We start from the raw sequence: 18940 nt of genomic DNA, 5'->3' as shown, positions 1-18940 counted from the left end.
GAACTGTCTCTCCTAAGGCTTTGCTACTAGCAGTAACAGCTTTAGCTTTCATTCATACAATATTATTATTATTATTATTATTATTATTATTATTATTATTATTATTATTATTATAAATATGCCGGTATTTCTGGTATTTTGCACACACACACTGGAATGTATTCCCCTTCTGCTCCCAAGAACTTCTCTAAAACAGAATTGGTCAGAGGCTGAAAGAGATTTGCTACCCTGATACCGCTGCATAGCAGACAGGAGAACAGTTCTTGCTCAGTGAGGCTTCCCACTGAACTGCCCACTTCTGGGGAGAATTTTTCATTTATGACACGCGAATCCCACCTTTCTTCCATTGGAGGAGGCAGCTTTGCCACTGGAATGCCTGATATAGCTTGGCCATTGTTACGGTGACTGGCTTCTTTTGTGTCTCTGCCAGGAACCAAACCTGAAGGGAGAGAAGGGGGAGCCCGCAATCATTGAGCCTGTGAGTATGATCTGCACTGTGTTCTGATATTGCTGCCTCTCCATCAAAGAGGATGGGGAAAGGGCTGAATTCCATCTTTGAATGGGGGCCTCCAAGGTGGAGACCAGTTCACTGTTCACCTTGGAAAAATACAGATCTCCAAATCTAGTGAAGTCCAAACAGTAGAGAAGGTACCAGCAGAGAAGGTGATAGGAACTTGGTGTGTGTATGTGGGGGGTGGGGGGTAGACTCTCAGTAGTGCAACTTTCCCCAGCCTTGTACCCTCCACATCTTGTGGATCATAACTTCAACTACTTCTGACCATTGGTCTTGCTAACCCAGGCTGTTCACAGTTGGAAGTCCAAAACATCTGGAAGGCACCAGGGTAGAGAAGCCTGCAGTATCAGAGATGATGAGCCTCTGGGAGAGGTTGAACCCTGCAGCTGAGCTCAGAACAAAGGCAGTATTCTGTTGACAATTCACTTTGGTTGTAACATTTGTTTACTGTTGTGGCTTCTTAATTTCTACGGATGTTTCCATGGGCTTGACACCCTTTCCTTCAGTTCCATGGAAGTGTTCACCTTCTTGTACACTAGAACCACAGAAAGTAGATGTGCTTTTTTTCACAGTACAGTTGTGCATTGCATGCATGTTGTTATCAGCAGTTGTGCATCATGTTTTCCAGACAAAACTCAGACATCAGGATAAAATAATGCAGATGCAGAGCAAGGTTGAACCTCCCTTGCCCAGTGGGCCTAACCATGCAAGAACTTGGGCAATTAAGCCACGACTTTTCTTCCTCCGGGGATTTATTGAAAATATCCACAAGCATGCTGCCTACTCAAGATATCCACAAGTAGTTATGGGGCTTATACTTAAGAAGGATAAAATAGTGGATATTTGTGGTGTCCCTTCTTTATGGCATACAAAGGTGGTTTTAAGAATATTTAACAGTAATTAAGTGATATCACTAAGTGTGGATATATGTGTAATATATATATGAAACATATGTTTCATGGATGCTTTGTACCCTCTTTGTTACGGTAGTGTCAAAAGCTATCTTGCATCTTTTTGTTACAGGGCAGGGTTTTTTATGGGCCACCAGGATACCGAGGTCCTCAGGTAAGGGAAATAATTCATACAGGGTCTTCAAGGGAAGGTTGGTAGGTACTAATCAGGTACACCAGAGGATTTCCTAGTGCTCATGATCTGGCAGTGCCACTATTGACTTAATTTTGTGGCACTTCTCTATGAAATAATGATATCTTGCATCATGGTTGTCTTTTGTGGCAAGTCCACCATGGCAGACCTTACTGATGTTTAGGGCCATGTCAACAAAATCGGGACTTTGTGTCCTGTGAGCTTCTGAGTAGATTCTGCCACCTTCTTATGGTTTGCTCTCTGGGGTTCCACATGAAATTGGCATTGGTGCTCTACAGGTTTCAAGGATGCTTTACATCATTTCCCCTGAGTTACTTCTCCTATATGGCCTTCTCATAGCAGGTCAGCAATATCCCTAGACTGGACAAAGATAGCCTCCTCCTAGGACATTCTTCCAGTCTCCTTTACAACTAAGGAGTAGAATGGATGCCCTGTAACCAAGTGCCAGTTTAGTCTGGTGGATGAAGAGTCTACCACAGATCTAGAGTTCAAACTGTGTCCCTCCTACAGACTCCTTTCAGCTTCCATCATTTATTAACAAATGAATATAATATATATTAACAAGTATATACTAGATATATTAGCTAGTATATACTAATCTGCACTTTTAGGGAGGGGGGTATCAAATCAATTTGTCAAGTAAACCCAAAATTTTGTCCTAGAATGCTTCTGTGTATATCAGTGTATTTGCTCTGCAGAAACAGGATAAGTGTCCGAGGTTTGCATCCAGTTGAATATTCTGCTTCTGCTGGCCAGGAGAAGGAGGAACAAAGACCTATATATAACACTGAAGTCCTGCTCCAAGAGCACTAGAAATCTTACCGCCTTATTCCTACTAGAGTCTGTGTCAGGGGCAGACATGGTGCTGCAGGCACAGTTTTGCAATGTTGGTTTGTGGTTTTCTGCTACATTATTTCCATCTCAAAGGGGAATGTAGTGTGGGATTCAAGTGGGTGATGCCTTTCTTAATTTTCTGTTTATCTTTTCCCAGGGTGAGACAGGCCCAATGGGACAGGCAGGGCCACCAGGATTTCCGGGCGATCCTGGCGAGCGAGTAAGGAATTCTCTGAGTTCAAGGGAAAGTCAACCTCCTCCAGTCTGGGGATTCATCATCTTCTTAGACATGCTGGGGGCAGGGAAGTCACATCACCGACATGCACCCCTTTCAGTGTGCCTCAGTGCTGGGAGACAAGTCCCAGCTTGGTGTGGCTTTCTGCTCACCTAATGTTTCCCAGGAATGATTGACAGGGGGCTTCTTGTTGCTTCTATGCAGGGGCCACCAGGACTCCCAGGCCTTCCAGGAGCTGATGGCATGCGAGGACCTCCTGGGACAATGATAATGTTACCAGTAGGTGGCGTGTGTGTGTGTGTGTGTGTGTGTGTGTGTGTGTGTGTGAAGAGTGGGGCATTTCTAGTGGTTCAGAAAGCTGCAAATGAGAGAAGTTGTTCCTAGAAAAAAGATTCCAGAGAAATGTCATTTCCTGATCTGCCTGACATTTAAAATAAAATGAGCTCCCCTCCAGTGTGTGACATCATTTTGATTGAACTTCAGGTTAAAAAAAAATAGCACCAACAGGGGAAGTGGATTCCAGGGTTCGGTTCTGGAGGGATGAAGCCAAACTGAGGTGACACCAAGAATTGTGGCTTAGCCTATAGAAGATGGGCTCTTTCTGTGACTCCCAGAGTTTGCTTTAAGAATGTGAAGTTGGGCTAAATACATAGTTCATCCATCTGTTAAGAAGAGGAAAGTTGCACACCTTAAGAACTGATCCACTCAAGCAAGGATAACATCTTGAACTTTCAATCCTTTGAAGTCAAGTTGGGCAGCCTCAGAGGGTCTGAAGGCCTATTTCCTCTCAACCCAAACCCACTGGGGAACGTGTTCAAGCCTACCATTGAAATTATCACCATGCTGCTGATGTTGCTGTCCAAATTCAGTGTTATGGTGGCAAATTTGGGGATTTGGCAGAAGTTGCAGTTGTGGGCTGCATGTGGCCCACTTTTGCTTTAAATATGATATTCCTTTCTCCTCTTCCCTGACAAGCAATGAAACAGAGATCCAGCTACCAAAGTGCAGAGCTAACTTATGATTTTGCTGAGCAAGGATGCTGCCAGAAATGGGTTGGGTGAGTGGTTTGCCTGCAGGGGAGAGAGAGGCCATTTTAGCAGAGCATCTTTGGTGATTGTAGCCTGTGTTTTGGTTAGTTTAGCCATAACTTCATGTGCTTCCCCTTTCCTTCACTGACCTCCTCTCACATCCGTTTCCAGTTCCAGTTTGGTGGTGACTCAGCTAAAGGCCCTTCAGTGTCCTTTCAGGAGGCCCAAGCCCAGGCTATTTTGCAGCAGGCGAAGGTAAGCACCATGGGCAGATGTGTGTGTGTGTGTTGACATCCTTGATCATTGCATTTGAATTCTTTGGGTGCCACTTGTTTTCCTTTTCTATAACTTCCTTCTCTTGAAACATGCTCATCTCTGAGCCTAGAGCACAATCTTGTGGTTTTCCAATGATCTGGACTGCAATCCCTTCCTTTGTGATCACATCCATCACTAGTCAGGGAGTCCAAAACTCAGAGAGGCACTGGGTTGCCTGCTTTGGCCTAGATGCTTCATTTGTTGATCTGCTTTGTATTTCTTTGTGTGGTGGTCTCTTCAGTTTCTCTCTCTCCCTCTCCCTGTTCATTCAAATAATACAATTGCAGGCCTCCAAGTGACTTGAAACTCATGTAGTCCATCACAAAAGATCTCCTGGTATGAAGTCACATTCATACACCATGCAAGAATGGACCTCAATCAACTTCCAGGTTGCATATTTTACCCTAACAATCCTGATTTTCACATTCATAGGAAAAGTGCAGAAAATTGCAGCCTGATTCAAGGGACAGATCATTCACCATCAGCAACATCAGCACATGGGTTACTTAGGGGAATCAACCAAGCTGCATGATATTGTATGAAATGATAAAATAAGTGTAGGAGAAGAGGAAAGCCGCACTCGTTAGTTTCCTTGCTTGTCAACTTGATCTGCTCTTTGTTTGTTTGTTTTTTTCTGGTCGCAACTAAGGTTAAGAACTGAGGGTGCACCTGATGGAAAGAAATCCCTTTCTTCAAAAATTATTTTAGATCCCCTGTGTTGCTGTCCCCTAGGTCTTGATGAGAAGACATCTTTCCTTTGGTCATTTGACTAGCACAAGCTGAATCAGAATTATACCTGTTTTGAAAGTGTTGATGCTGAGAGAGGGTTCCTCGGCCATGACCCATGCCTCAGACACATGCTCTGGGTGCTAGGCTGGCTGCTCAGTGCACGACTGAGATGAGATCATGAGAATGGAGAGCAGGGAACACGTTGCAACATTAGGCAAGGCTCTTGCTCTCTTACTCCTGCCTTTAGTTCTGCTCAAGGGAGGGCCAGGCTGCCCTGCTGAGCAGCCTTTCTCTCCCTCCTCTGAATCTCATCAGCATTGGTTTTGCTTAAGTGACTCCTCTGAGAGTCATAGTTGTGTTTCCCTTCCACAGCTTTCCATGAAGGGTCCTCCTGGCCCCATGGGCCTTACAGGGCGGCCAGGGCCACTGGTGAGTACACAACATTCTTATAGATCCTGGGATGGAGGGAAGCCCATGAAAGGAGGGCTTTTCCCCCTATTGCAGGGATCCAGCCTGCCAGCTGTAACTCTATTCTTGATGTTTGGTGAATCCTGAATTAAACTTTCTTATCATACTGCTTTTTTAGGGTCTACCAGGGAATTCTGGTCAGAAAGGAGATCCTGGTGAAGCAGGACCACAGGTTGGTTCCTAAATATGAGCAGGGGACATATGCATGCCTATGAGACAGAGTAGAAAAACATCAACCTACAATCCAGTCTCCTTTTTCTGGGGATGATGGTGATGATCATATATGAAGAACAAGCTAGTCCTTCTTTGCCTCTCACATTAGAATTCCTCTATCTAGTTCAATGTTCTTAACAATATGTTTACACACACACATACACACACACACAATACCACAATGTTTGAACCTGCATCCTGTCAGGATAATAGGTCGTTCTTATTTATTTATTTATTTATTTATTTATTTATTTATTATTTAAAGTTTTTATATGCCGTCCCCTTGCTATATAGCCTCAGGATGGCTCACAGAAATAAATAAATATATATCATACAAATAAAGTTAAAAACCCGGAAACACCCTGGCTGCACGATTAAAACCCAATAAATATTAAACATTGTTAAAATATTGTTTGAATAAAAAGGTCTTAGCCTGGTGCCGAAAAACAAATAATGATGGCGCCAGGCGGACGTCCCTGGGGAGCTCATTCCACAGATGAGGTGCCACCGCAGAGAGGAGGAGTACCTCCTCCGGGTACTTTGCTTCCTGATGTCTCTCACTGAGGGCTCCCGGAGGAGAGTCTCAGCTTTATAGGTGATTACCAACACCTTAAATTGAGCCCGGACTTCGATGGGAAGTCCTCCCATCCAACCTTGTTCTTCCCTCCAACCCCAACCCATAATGACATACTTACCAGCCTGTGGTTTGGGAGTTTTGCATAGGTATTCTAAATTTGCTGGTCTTTACTGCAATTAGCTGGCTCATCAAAAATCATGTAATGAGAATAAACAAAATAAACATAGAAACATAGAAACAGAGCGAGTCAGAAGAGGCCTCCCGGCCCATCTAGTCTGACCCCCGGCTCCAGCCGGCTCCGCTCATGACATGCCCACCATGTGCATATCCAGCCTATCTTTCAACACCCTCACCAATGGGGCCTCAATGACCTCCCATGGAAGCCCATTCCACACCCTCGGGGTCCTAACTGTCAGGAAGTGCTTCCCGGCATCTAAAGGGAACCTTGACTCCCTGAGCTGGGCTCCATTGGAGCGCATCCTGCCTTCCTCTGCAGGGGAGAACAGGTCTCTACCCACCCCCATGTGACATCCCCTCACATACCTGTATGTTGCCAACAGATCCCCTCTGAGTCTCCTCTTCTCCAGGCTGAAGAGACCCAGTTCCCTCAGTCTCGCCTCATACGGCATCCCCTGCAAACCGGTCACCAACCTTGTGGCCCTGTGCTGCACTGACTCTAATCTGGCTATATCCTTTCTGTAATGAGGGGCCCAAAACTGAGCACAATACTCCAGTTGCAGGGGCACCAGGGTCGTATAGAGTGGTAGTAATACCTCTCTTGATCTAGAAGCCACACTTCTGACTATGCAACCAAGGGTGGCATTCGCCTTCTTGACCACCGCATCACACTGCTGACTCATGTTTAGCCTGCAGTCAAGCAGCACCCCGAGGTCCCTTTCACAAGTGCTGCTCTCCAGCCACTTGTCCCCTAACCTGTACTTATGACACCTATTCCTATGCCCCAAGTGCAAGACCTTGCACTTATCCACATTGAACGCCATCCTATTGTCTCCTGCCCACTTCCATAGTCTGTCCAGATCCTTTTGGATCTGGAGTACCTGCTCCTCAGTTGTGGCCACTGCTCCAGTTTTAGTGTCGTCTGCGAATTTGATCAGCAGACTGTTCACCCCTTCTTCCATGTCATTTATAAAAAGATTAAACAGGATCGGCCCCAGGACAGAGCCCTGGGGGACCCCGCCTGTCACTGGCTGCCATCCAGATGACTCCCCTCTAATGGTAACCCTCTGCTTTCGGTCAGTCAACCATGCCCTAATCCACCGGACAGTGCTTTGGTGTATCCCAAAACTCCTCCACCAGTTTCTCCACCAGGATATCATGGGGCACTTTGTCAAAGGCCTTGCTGAAATCCAGGTAAACCACATCCACTGCATCCCCTCCATCCAGCCATCTTGAAACCTTGCCATAGAATTCCACAAGGTGTGTCTGGCAGGACCTGTTTTTGCGGAAGTCGTGTTATGTGACTGCCAGCCTCCCTTCCCTATCTAGCATCACTAGATCTCTCTCTATTATGAGCCTTTCCATTGTTTTTCCTACAATGGATGTAAGGCTAACAGGTCTGTAATTCCCCATGTCCCTTCTATTACCCTTTTTGAAAATGGGGACCACTGATGCCAGTCCTCTGGAACTTCACCCGTTCTCTACAAGGCCGCAAAAATGGAGGCCAGCAGGCGTGAGAGAACCCCTACCAACTCTCTAAGTACTCTCAGGTGTAACCCGTCAGGGTCTGGCACCTTTGTAATGTCCAATGCCCTGAGGAGCCCCTTGATTTCTAGGGGGGTGACTCTAATCTGTGCCCCTAAGTCCCCGGCCTGATCTAATCTCCTATGCGGATCTCCCCCGTCATGCTTTGGGGAGAACACAGAGGTAAAATAGTCGTTTAGCATCTGTGCCTGTCCCCTCATATCAGCCACTGGATCTCCTTCCTCCTTATTTAGTGGTCCCACTACTTGTCTCCCCTTCCTCTTCCTATTTACGTGCTGAAAGAAGCCCTTTTTGTTGCTCTTGATATTCTTGGCAAGTCTCAGCTCGTAATCAGCCTTAGCCTTGCGAAGAATCCTTCTGCAATGGGCCTCCTCCTCCCGGTATACCCTTTTGTCTATTTTCCGCAGTACCCATTTCCTACGGAGGTTCCTCTTTTGTCTCATCCCTCTAACCACCTCCTTTTGCATCCATGGCGGCACTATCCTCCGCCTCCCCACCTTACTAACTAGAGATATCGTCAAGGCTTGCGCCTCCAAAACCTCCCTTTTGAGTACCATCCACCCCTCCTCAACCTGCTTACCTTCCAGTAACCTATCCCAGGAGACTTTCCCCAGTCTGGCCTTCAGTTGGCCAAAGTTGGCCCTCTTGAAGTCCCAGCTTCTAGTGCACGACCTGCTGCACGTCCCCATTCCCCTGATCTCAAAGCAAAGGATGGAATGATCACTCACATTCAGAGCTCCCTTAATCTGTATTTCATCTATCAGCTCCTCTCTGCTGGTCAAGACCAAGTCAAGGATGTTTCCCCCCCTCGTTGCCTCTCGGACCCTCTAAGTGAAAAATGCTCCCTCTATAGCTTCTAGGAAGTGATGTGACCTGGCTGTCACCACCAAGTGAGTCTCCCAACTAATATCCGGGGGACTGAAATCTCCCATAATTAGTCTGTCTCTCCCCCAAGATATCCTTAGAATGTAGTCTGTCAGGACATTATCCAGGGTCTCAAGTTGACCTGGAGGACAATAACATACCCCCACTGTCAGGTCTCTTTCCCTGTCAAAACCCCTAAGTTTCACCAAGACTGCCTCTACCAAATCCCCATCTGTGCTGCACTCTATCTCGCTGCATCCTATCCCTTCCCTGACGTATAAAACCACGCCCCCACCCTTGTTTCCCTTCCTGTCCTTTCTGAAAAGGTGATACCCCTCTATGTTCACATTCCAGACTTGCCTTTCATCCCACCAAGTTTCTGTGATCCCCATCAGGTCATACCCTCCCATTCGCAGGACAGCTTCAAGCTTCAAATAAAGCAGAACACCAATGCACTAAGTATACAAATACAGTGCCAGAAGAACAATAGGGTCATAAAAAGTCACCGCTCAGGGTAGAGAATTTCCAGACCTCTGGGTGTTGCTTGACTATAACTCCCATCATTTCTGGCTCATGGGAGCTGGAATCCAACAATATTTGAGAGTATGCCTTCTCCTTTATCAGCTTGTCCAGTCACTGAGGCAATCAGGCATGTGACTTAAGGTCCAATTAGACTTCACTCAAAGTAGAGCTTTTAGTCTACTGCAGCTTCCCCAACCTTGTGTCTTCTGGACATGTTTGGACCACAACCCCCAGAATTCCCAGTCAATGGCCCTGCTGGATGGGAATTCTGGAAGTTGCATGCCAAATGCCTCTGAAGGCCACCAGGTTGGGGAAGGTTGGTCTACTGTCTTCAGTATATCCTGCCAGCTGTTGTCAGGCAGGGACCAACATTGCTTTGCTTTCAACATGTTTATTTAAACAAGCTTTTTTCTGAATGACCAGCCTCAGTGTTATAGCTAGAACTTGATTTTATTTTTATTTTTTTAACTATTCACAGCTTGGGAATCTTTTTTAGCCTTAGAGTGGTTTATAATGTTGGTCAAGTAAATGAGCTGAAAACATCTCTGGAGGGCCACAGCCCCTCCTCACTCCTGTTACAACTGCCAGGAGGGTGTTGGCTGGCCAGATGTGTCCCAGCCTGGTCTGAACCTTCCCAGCCAGCTGTGGTAGAGAATAGTGGGCACCTCTGGATGGTTTCCCTAGGAGTCAGGGTCGGCCATAACAGGCCTGTGCTGTGTCCTATAGATTTGAAGACATACAAGGGAGCATATGGGAAGAGATTGTTTTCAATATCATTGGCTTAGCTTGTTTCATGGAAATAGATAGTCAATATGGGTTTAAAATGAATAAATCCTATCTAGATCTTAAGGGCCCAGACCATTTAGGCCATTTTTGAGGGTGTTAAAAGGATAAAACTATAACTTTGAATTGGGCCTATGGGTAACTACTGCAACTGTTTCGACATGTAGCTTTATGCAAGCTCTCTTTCTGCTACCGGTCAGCTCTCTAGCCTCTGCATTCTGGACCAATTACAATGTCTGGTCATTGATGTGCAACTTCATAGGTGCAAACATCAGATGAATATTGTCCCGATGGCACATCATGTGGCATTTTTTCCAAAGGGCACAGCTTTTCTAACACAGTGATGGATCTTAAAATTGGGAAAAGTAACATAGGAAGCAGCTCTCAATCTAATTTTTCTCTTCTTGTTCTAGGGCTCCCCAGGCATTCAAGGACTAGTTGGGCCTCCAGGGAAAACTGGAAAGCGGGTAAGCCTTTTGCTCCATCTCATCCATGTCTGAATGACACTGTATAGAGATGCTTCCTCTTACTTTTACCTTGTCTCTTTCTCTTTTTTAGGGCCGCTCAGGAGCAGATGGTGCCAGAGGCCTCCCAGGAGACACTGGACCCAAGGTTTCCAAAAGCTTTTGACTGGGTAGCGTTGATGCAAGAGAGGGAGGGATAGTGGGGAGAACATCCTGAGATGTGCAGTCTTACCATGGCCTAGCATTTCCTGCAATGATGCAGCAGTGGGGTACATTCAGTTCTGAATCGAATCGAGTTTAAAGCATCACTTTCACATTGAAGTTGGCGTGTTCGGCAAGGCGGGATTCTTTTACGCAACTGATATGGAAACCAGTTGAAAATCAGAACTGTTTTGTCCCAGATTCAGAAACAAAGCAGTGTTCAGAGGAAGTCATTCAGGAATGCAAGAAGAGTCCTGTTAGATTGCACCCATGGTCCATATAGCCAGCATCCTGTTTCCAGTTCTGGCTGGCCAGATGCTTCCACAAAGGCACCATAAACAGGACATGGGAGGCGACAGGCATTCTCTATTACTTATGCTCAGCATCTGTTGTTCAGGAGGAGATGCAGCTTCTTTTCAGTATGATACATTTCATTGTGGGGAAAATGCAATTTGTTCCTGTCCACCAGCTGGCACATCAGATGCTGGCACATGTGAGCGCTCAGTGGAATGAAGCCGCATTGTTGTCTAGAGCCTAGACCCTGTAACCCAGCTCACTTCATTATGTCCACACCTTTTGGTGGTCCTTTAGTAGTGCTTTGCATCTGTGTAATGCTATCAAGTGTTCACACTGCTTTACTTGCATTATCCAGTTGTAATCCTTGCAATAACCCTGTAAAGTGAATCAGCATTATTATCCCCATATTGCTGATTATGGGTCAGCTAAGGCTGGGTGAGGGCAGCTTGCTTGTCTAAGAACACGGTTCATGGTAGAGGTGTGATTCAAAACAAGGACCTCTCTCTTTTTGATACATACATTCAGGAAATGCCAAGTCACTGGCCATGACTTATGATCTAATAAATGTAACTTTAAGAGCACAATCCTATAGCTGTTTAAACAGGAAAAAGTCCTACAACTCCCAGCATTCTCTAGCCATCATGGTTGGCTGGGGAATGCTGGGAATTGTGGGATTTTTTTCTATCTAAACGTGTAAAGGTTTGCATCCTAAAACTATTTATGGAATTGGAATACTCCTCTTCCTTTTAAATCAGAAATTGCACATGAAGCCCTTTAGAAATGGGATGGATTTATCAGAAAAGCCATCTTTTCCTTACCACTACTTCATGATTTTTTTAGCTTTTTAAGAAAATATATTTGAAAACTGTGATGATCTCAGTCCCTTATGCTATAGCCCACATTTTGTTTTAAGGTTCTCATTTTCACAGAACATTTGTTTGGACAGTGATTTTTACCATTGCTGTTGTACCCTTACTTTGAAGGCTCGATCTAAAGATGGTAAACACTTCATTATGCATAGCATCCCTGATCTGACCCCATGCCATCCATATGAATACATGTATGACTGTTTCCATCCTCTTTACTCTTACCTTCCCTGATTACTGTAAAGATTAAAGTGATTGTTGCAGTAAAGCTTTTTACACAATGAGACAGATGCCAAAAATGAGAAAGAAAAACCGTTTGTGATTTTTCCTCTCCTTTTTTGGGTAGAAGCATTTTGAATACAGACAGAGGTACTCACAAGCCATAAGGCCGCAACATCATTCTTGATACTGATGCTGTTTGTCTTCTTACTTGTATAAAGGGTGACCGGGGTTTTGATGGGCTGCCAGGACTTCCAGGAGAAAAAGGGAACCGGGTGAGTACATCCAAATATCTATTTTACCAGTGACAGCTATCCTTGATACCATCTTAATTCACTCCTCACTTTATCCCTAAACAGGGAGATCTGGGAAAGCCAGGCCCACCTGGTGCTCCTGGTGAAAACGGTGCTAAGGTAAGCATTGCTCCAAGGAGCAGGTGAATGGAAACAGGTAACCAGGGACCATTGGTATTTTCTTTTAGAGATGGGAGGACTATTGTTCCCTAGAAGAACCTTCCTTGCTCTGGTGTTCTCCAGAAGTGTTGGACTACAGTTTCCATCATCCACATCCAGCCCAGCCAATAGCCTTGCTGACTCGGGGCAGTAAGGGTTGCAATTTAACCACTCTGGTGGCAAGGCTGCCCCAGAAAGACACTGAATTGCTCTCCATTGAATTGCGTTGTTCTGAATTATTATAGATAATTATTGGAACAATAAAGGCATGGGAGAATTAAACAGAGCTAAGTGGTTACAAAAGATTTAGGACATTGTCAGGACAGTTGAGTTGGCACAGTTTATTAAATCTCAAGAGGAAAGGTTGAAAAGAATCACTTCGTTCAATATGTGGGCTCATTTCACAGATTTATTAGAGCAGAAAAAACATTATGCATTGCAGGGCAGGCTCTTTATCATAATTTATATCTGTGGGTTTTCAGCTGGCATTCCAGCTTATCCGGGGTTCTGCAGTGAGATTGGTTGTGGCAAACGGGCAGTTTGACTACTGTGGCTGGTTTTCCCCTTGCAATCTGCAATAACATTAGGCATGCTCTGTAGCTTTCTGGCCCTGTGGCTGGGTTGCTTCTGGGTGGTGCTTAGCATGAATGGACCACATGCCTCAGGATGAGTCCCGGAATCCCCTGCAGCATGCCAGAACTCCACAGCAGACCTGTGATCTGCAGAAGAGGGGTCACTGTGAAAGACAGCTTCCAGGTGGTAGAAAGCTTAGGAAGCATACAAGCGTTGCTGTATGCATGAGAACTTTGAAATGCAACGTACAAGCATACAGTTAGCTGGAACTACAGTCAGCTCTTCTGGACAAGCAATGCAACCATCAACCCTTAGAAACATATAAAGGTTGAGCGTGGTGGTGACAGCCAGTCTTTATGGGCTGAAAGTTACAGACTACCACCTCCCCCGTGTGGCTGGAGCCCTCATGTTGCTTCTTTCCCGTAGTTATGGTGCACACTTTTTTCACTGGCATTTTTGCCCTTGGTGGGTGTGTAGTAGCCAGGGCAGGAAGACACAGGTGGCAGGAATGAACACAAGCTGAGCTCCTGGGGTGGTCTCTTACACCGACCTTCTGCTTTTTGCAGGGCTCCGAAGGGAAGCCAGGCCCCAGAGGACAGCCTGGGGAAGCTGTGAGTACCTGCACACCAAATTCATGAGAACCAGCTGCTGGGACAGAGTTCACAATTCTATGCACAAGCCTAAGCATGCTTAGAGAGCAAAGGGTTCCTACATTCCACAGCATTCCTCAGGATGCATAATTGCAGGACTTTTTCTTTCTAAGCACATTAGTGTGTTTGTGGGGTGGTGATGGCAGACAGAGAATCTTTGGGAAAGCCTCTTGTGGATTTGCTGAAACCTGAATGTGAAAAGGCAGGTACAGGCAGAGTATCATAAACAGCTCTAGAGTGGCTATATCAGAGGATTTATTTTATAATTCAAAAGAGATGGTATATTATATTACACAAATGCATCCATTCAGCACTTTTTTCTGTCTGTTCTCCAAACCATCTATGTTTGAACAGTTGCTGAAATATGAGTACATAAGCTTCTGTGTGCTATTACCTTACAAGTAACAACCAACTCTTACATTAAAGCAATAACCATCATATGTCTCTCAACACTAACATCTTGAGTTTGGAAAATAAAAGTGACAAGGTGAGGCAGATGATACAAGGTTTTAATATTTTGTTTGTTGTCTTTTAAGACTATGTTTGATATATGGGGGAGGAAAGGCAGCAACTCTTTCAGATCTTTTAATGTTGCAAATATTTCTCTGTTTAAAATATCTAAAAAGAGTTACGATACTGGGCTGGATCAATTATCCCCAAACTCTCACCTTCTGTCTCTGATACTGGGTAAAGGGAAGTGCCCAGAGAATTTGTAAACACAGCATGGTGGAGATTTCCATCTGCTGTTGGTCTTTTCTTGATTAAAAAATGAAGAAAATTGAGCAGTAAAACTCTTTCTAGACCGTACCTCTTCAGGTTGTAGGCTTCATCCCCCATAAAAAAAGTTGTGTGTGTGTCATGTTCTCTGAAGCCAGATGCACTAAAAGGCAATGGCTCATTAACTCTGAACAACCCATGAAGAGAGCCCATGGTTTGTTGTTGCTTTGTGGATTGTTCACCATGGTTGTTAGAGCAGCTGGTTTCAGGCAACCTAATAACTCATGTTTTAACAACAACTCACATTTCAGCAACAGCAATCCATACTCATCCCTTTCTTAGGCTCAAGTATAGTTGCTTCAACCCAGTTGTTTCAACCTATATAAATATTTTGTATTTGAGGAGAGTGTCTGCTTCCCCTGGATAAGGCACCAATTGTCATAGCAATTGCCATGATGAGTACATTTACTTGAATACCCTTCACATCCATGGGTTGGTGTCTGTTTTGTCAAAAGTGGAAAGGGAAACATCAAAGCATTCATCATCAACAGCACCATCATTATGTAAAACAGAAACTGGGGAATTATCCATGTTCTTTCACAACCCCATTGTTGAAATGTTCATCCAGTGATAGTTTACAAAAATAATTATCTTGAAAGAGCAGAGATAGTTCCCTGATTGAATATTTCTTCCTGGATGGATCAAGGCTTGTTAAAGGAGTGGTTCAATGAAGATTAAGTGTTGACTTATTTCTTAGGAGACTTGGGGACTTTTCTGGGATCATGTGGAATGACCCTCAGATTCTTACAAGATCTGTAAAGCATATTACTTAGATATCACTAATGCATATATCTTCTTTTTTTTCCTCTAGGGCATGCGTGGTTTGCCTGGCTCACGGGGTTTTCCAGGCCCTCCAGGCCCCCCAGTATGTATTCCCTTCCCTCTTCCCTTCCTATGCAAGGGTAGGACCCAGAGTTCAAGCAGGGGATTGTACTAACTCACCTCTCCTCCCTTGGAACCCTGCAATGTCTCCATCAGTGGAACAATGGAACCAATGTGCACTCTCCCACACTAGAAGCATTCCAGATGCAACCAGACAGTCATCTGAGAGGGATGGTATAACTTGGTGTCCTGCACTAGCAGGGGGTTACACTCTATGCTCTTCTTGCCCCCTTTCAACTCTACTATTCTGTGATTTGATGGCTATAAAGAATTGCATTTGGCAGGAAAACTGAAAGCATATGAATGCTGTTTGCATTTCAGAACTTTGGCTTTCAGAAAATTGTTAGAGTTGTTCCTTACCCAAAACCTGAAGCAATGTAGGATGTTTGTGTTATTCACAGATTTGCATCTCTGTACCTTCACATTAGGGAAAACTGTTTTAAAAGAAGCCCAACAGGACACTTCTTGCAGTACCATTCCTTCCCAACCTACCAGTGCCACTGCTTCCCTCAACCCCAAAACAGTACCACAAGTTTAGCACACACTGAAAAATATACCATGGAGAAATATAACAGACAAAGCAGTTGGAAGAAATTTAGGATATAATGGCAGAAGTAGCACAAGGAAACCAGTTTGGAATGTGCCTCATATAAAACTTGTTTGAGTGAATCATGTGTTACAATGCCAGTAAAAGTACGCACTATAGATTCATCCCAGGAGGCTGAAAATGTAACATCCAAAGAGACAGAACTCAGATCTCTGTGACACTCCTTCCATCTAGTTCTGAGAAATATATTCCCCAAATGGAGATAGAATCCTGAGGTTAGAATGTGAATCTACTAGTTTTGGACCTGTGAAAAATGTGAACAGATGTTTAAATGGGCTTGAGGTTCATTTCCACATTTCTTTGTCCTTGTTTTCAGCTGGAAACTTCTGGTGACTTTTGTGCTCTTCTTGTTCTGTTTTCACTCCATAGGGTGTCAGCGGCATTGATGGGGCACCTGGACATAAAGGCAATTTGGTAAGGGAGTATAGACAGTGGCTTTCAGGGGACGTAATTCACTTGGCTTTAATTTTGGCACCATTCTGCAAATTAAGCAATGTTCTAAGCCCTCCAATATTCATTTGATAGTTACACCAATCCAATCCAATCCAATCCAATCCAATCCAATCGAGTGTAAAGACTTACCTATCAAGCAAGAAGCTGCACCATGTAGTGCATCCCAAGAATACACCAAATCACAAACCATTCTTTTAATTTTGATTTTGTAAACTCATCTTAACGAGCCAAGACAGACAGTGTTCAAACACAACCAAAATTTTATCAGATTTGACCCAGATTTTATCCTTTATTTTTCTTTATTAAGGAATTGGTGGCCTTGATTGGAAGCTGTAAATCCGAAAAAGAAAATTAATACAGCTGAGCCATTGTTCTTTTAGGGTTTATGGTTTTTTATTGAGCTTTAAAGAGGTGAGAGAGGTGAGTACATTTATAGTGCTGTGCAGTAGTATGTGGTAAGGTGGATGAAGGGTGGAAAATATTTTCATCTTCCTTGTCCTCCTTATCATTATCAATTTAATTAAATTATAAATCATGGATAGAAAAGGATTGATTTAAGCCAATTTTTCTATTTTGTAATCCATGTATTTCCTGAACATATCCAAACTGGTTGCTATAGCAAGAGTACATACTAAGTGGTTTCTGTAATGGTTAACACATAGTGCTCTGCAACTCAATGCAGATTTCGTACTACTTAAAAACCTGATTCCAAATCTTTGGTCATTCAAGCCACATCCATCTGCACCACAAAATTATGTCTACTTAAAGACAAGGGAGCTATATATGGAGTTTCACGTTCTCTCTGCTTGGAAGAACATTTTAGGAAAGATCACTCATTCTGAAGATGAGACACACAATTTAACACAGAGTTATCTTTTTGCTGAATTGTGGCCTAAGTAGCCCTAAATATTCTACAAGGTAGATGCTGCTATTTGCTAGGTCAAACAGTGTGTGTGTGTGTTCCTTTTGTCACTGTTGTTGTTTTCAGTGGAGTGGAAAGTAAGTGTCCACACACTCTGGTTGAGTCATAAATGGTCTTTGTCTGCCATGATAAATACATATGATGACAAATGCATCAGTGCATTTATTTATGTATAAATACATAAATAGGGAAGTGAGGGGCAGTTCCTGGTCTGTGTACAGAATGATTAATCCTGGGGAAAGTGCTACTCAGCTTCTCCTGTGTGATCAATCAGACAACCGCTGAAAGGTTAAGAGGATGGAAAAGCAGCCCAACAGCAGTACAGCACCAAATTCCCAGATGCTTAAGGAACTGGTTCTTACCATTTTCCAAGCCTGTCATTCTCGGAATCCCTGTCCCCTCCAGCAATTTCACTTATATTCTACTGCCGAGAAGGTACATACGCCTGTCTCTTTCCCTCTGACAGATGCGCCTCTTTGTACATGCACAAAATACTAACTTGACTGGGATTTTCTGTCCTCAGGGCATTCAGGGAGAGCCAGGCCCACCTGGGCAGCAGGGAAATCCTGGCGCACAGGTATGTGTGGTTTATGTGGTGTGTTTGCATGTGTGAGTGTGTTTGTGTGCATGCCAAATACATCACTTGCTGCTGATTTTCCCCCTTTTCATTGCATTTTCAAGGCTATATCAGGTGCGTATGTGTGGGGAGAGAGAGATTTTTGCTGGGTCTGCAGCATGTGGGGGTTAACCTTCCTTCCCAACCATGGATCTGATGAAAATGCCACCCGCTGGCTGCTCTTAGCCCCTGGAAGGAAGCTTGGTCCTGATAGATCCTTGGGTGAAGGCAAGCAGGGATTGCAAACAAAGATCCCAAAAGCCCTCCTAAATTTCTGTGGGAGCCTTGTGTCATCCTGTCTTTGAAGGTGAAAATACAGGCATGCATACTTGTAAACATGAGCGCCAGCGTGGTGCAGTGGTTAAGAGCACAGGACAGGGACTCTGGGGATCTGGGTTCTAGTTCCTGCTCAGCTCTGAAGCCAAGTGAGTGACCTTGGGCCATACACAGACTCTGAGCCCAACTTGCCTCACTGGATCGTTGTTGTGGGATAAGATTGAAGAGGAGAATCATGTAATCCACCTTAAGTTCCATGAAAGGAAAAAAGGTGGGATATAAATGTAACAAACAAACTGAATGCTTGTTAATTCATTGGACTTGCCTCTCTCCAGCCCTCCTACTGTGGTTCAAATGGACAATGCAGCTGTTTCCCCCCCCCCCCCCCAAGTACAACTTGAATAGACCTATGTTCATTTGTTGTGTTGTGTGTTAGTCACAAAGTCGTGCCTGATGCATCATGACCCCATGGACAACATTCCTCCAGGCTCTCCTGTTCTCCACCATCCCTCAGAGTCCACCCAAGCTCATGTCCACTGTCCCAGTGACTCCATCTAGCATGCTCTATTGTTACTGTCACTTAAAAAAGAAAGTGTTGCATGTGTGTGTGTGTGTGGGGCGGGGAATAGATTTCTTTATAAATTGCTTTTGAAGATCAAAGGAAAAGCCCTCCTCTGTGACATCACAGGGACCAGCACATCAGTGCCCAGCACAGCTGGCTTCTGCTTGAAGCCCCCTTTGCCCCCAAAGCTTGATTCTCATGCGAAATAAATATGC

General features: G+C 44.4%; 1 protein-coding gene across 1 annotated transcript in view; it reads left to right on the top strand.

Moving 5' to 3' along the window:
- COL5A3 (collagen type V alpha 3 chain) overlaps positions 1 to 18940 on the top strand; it is an 86786-nt gene that overhangs the window by 12038 nt on the left and 55808 nt on the right. The window contains exons 5-19 of the mRNA XM_044431503.1: positions 431 to 478; positions 1538 to 1579; positions 2610 to 2672; positions 2892 to 2966; positions 3887 to 3970; positions 5132 to 5188; positions 5346 to 5399; positions 10322 to 10375; positions 10467 to 10520; positions 12177 to 12230; positions 12315 to 12368; positions 13547 to 13591; positions 15219 to 15272; positions 16266 to 16310; positions 17795 to 17848. Of these exons, the coding sequence (XP_044287438.1) occupies positions 431 to 478; positions 1538 to 1579; positions 2610 to 2672; positions 2892 to 2966; positions 3887 to 3970; positions 5132 to 5188; positions 5346 to 5399; positions 10322 to 10375; positions 10467 to 10520; positions 12177 to 12230; positions 12315 to 12368; positions 13547 to 13591; positions 15219 to 15272; positions 16266 to 16310; positions 17795 to 17848 (837 nt within the window). The remainder of the gene's footprint in view (positions 1 to 430; positions 479 to 1537; positions 1580 to 2609; positions 2673 to 2891; positions 2967 to 3886; positions 3971 to 5131; positions 5189 to 5345; positions 5400 to 10321; positions 10376 to 10466; positions 10521 to 12176; positions 12231 to 12314; positions 12369 to 13546; positions 13592 to 15218; positions 15273 to 16265; positions 16311 to 17794; positions 17849 to 18940) is intronic.

Source organism: Varanus komodoensis, unplaced genomic scaffold (genome assembly GCF_004798865.1).
Source record: "Varanus komodoensis strain SLA01 unplaced genomic scaffold, ASM479886v1 scaffold22, whole genome shotgun sequence".
Classification (NCBI taxonomy): Eukaryota; Metazoa; Chordata; class Lepidosauria; order Squamata; family Varanidae; genus Varanus; species Varanus komodoensis.
The sequence above is the reverse complement of the archived record's forward strand: the minus strand, read 5'-3'. Positions and strand labels throughout refer to the sequence as shown.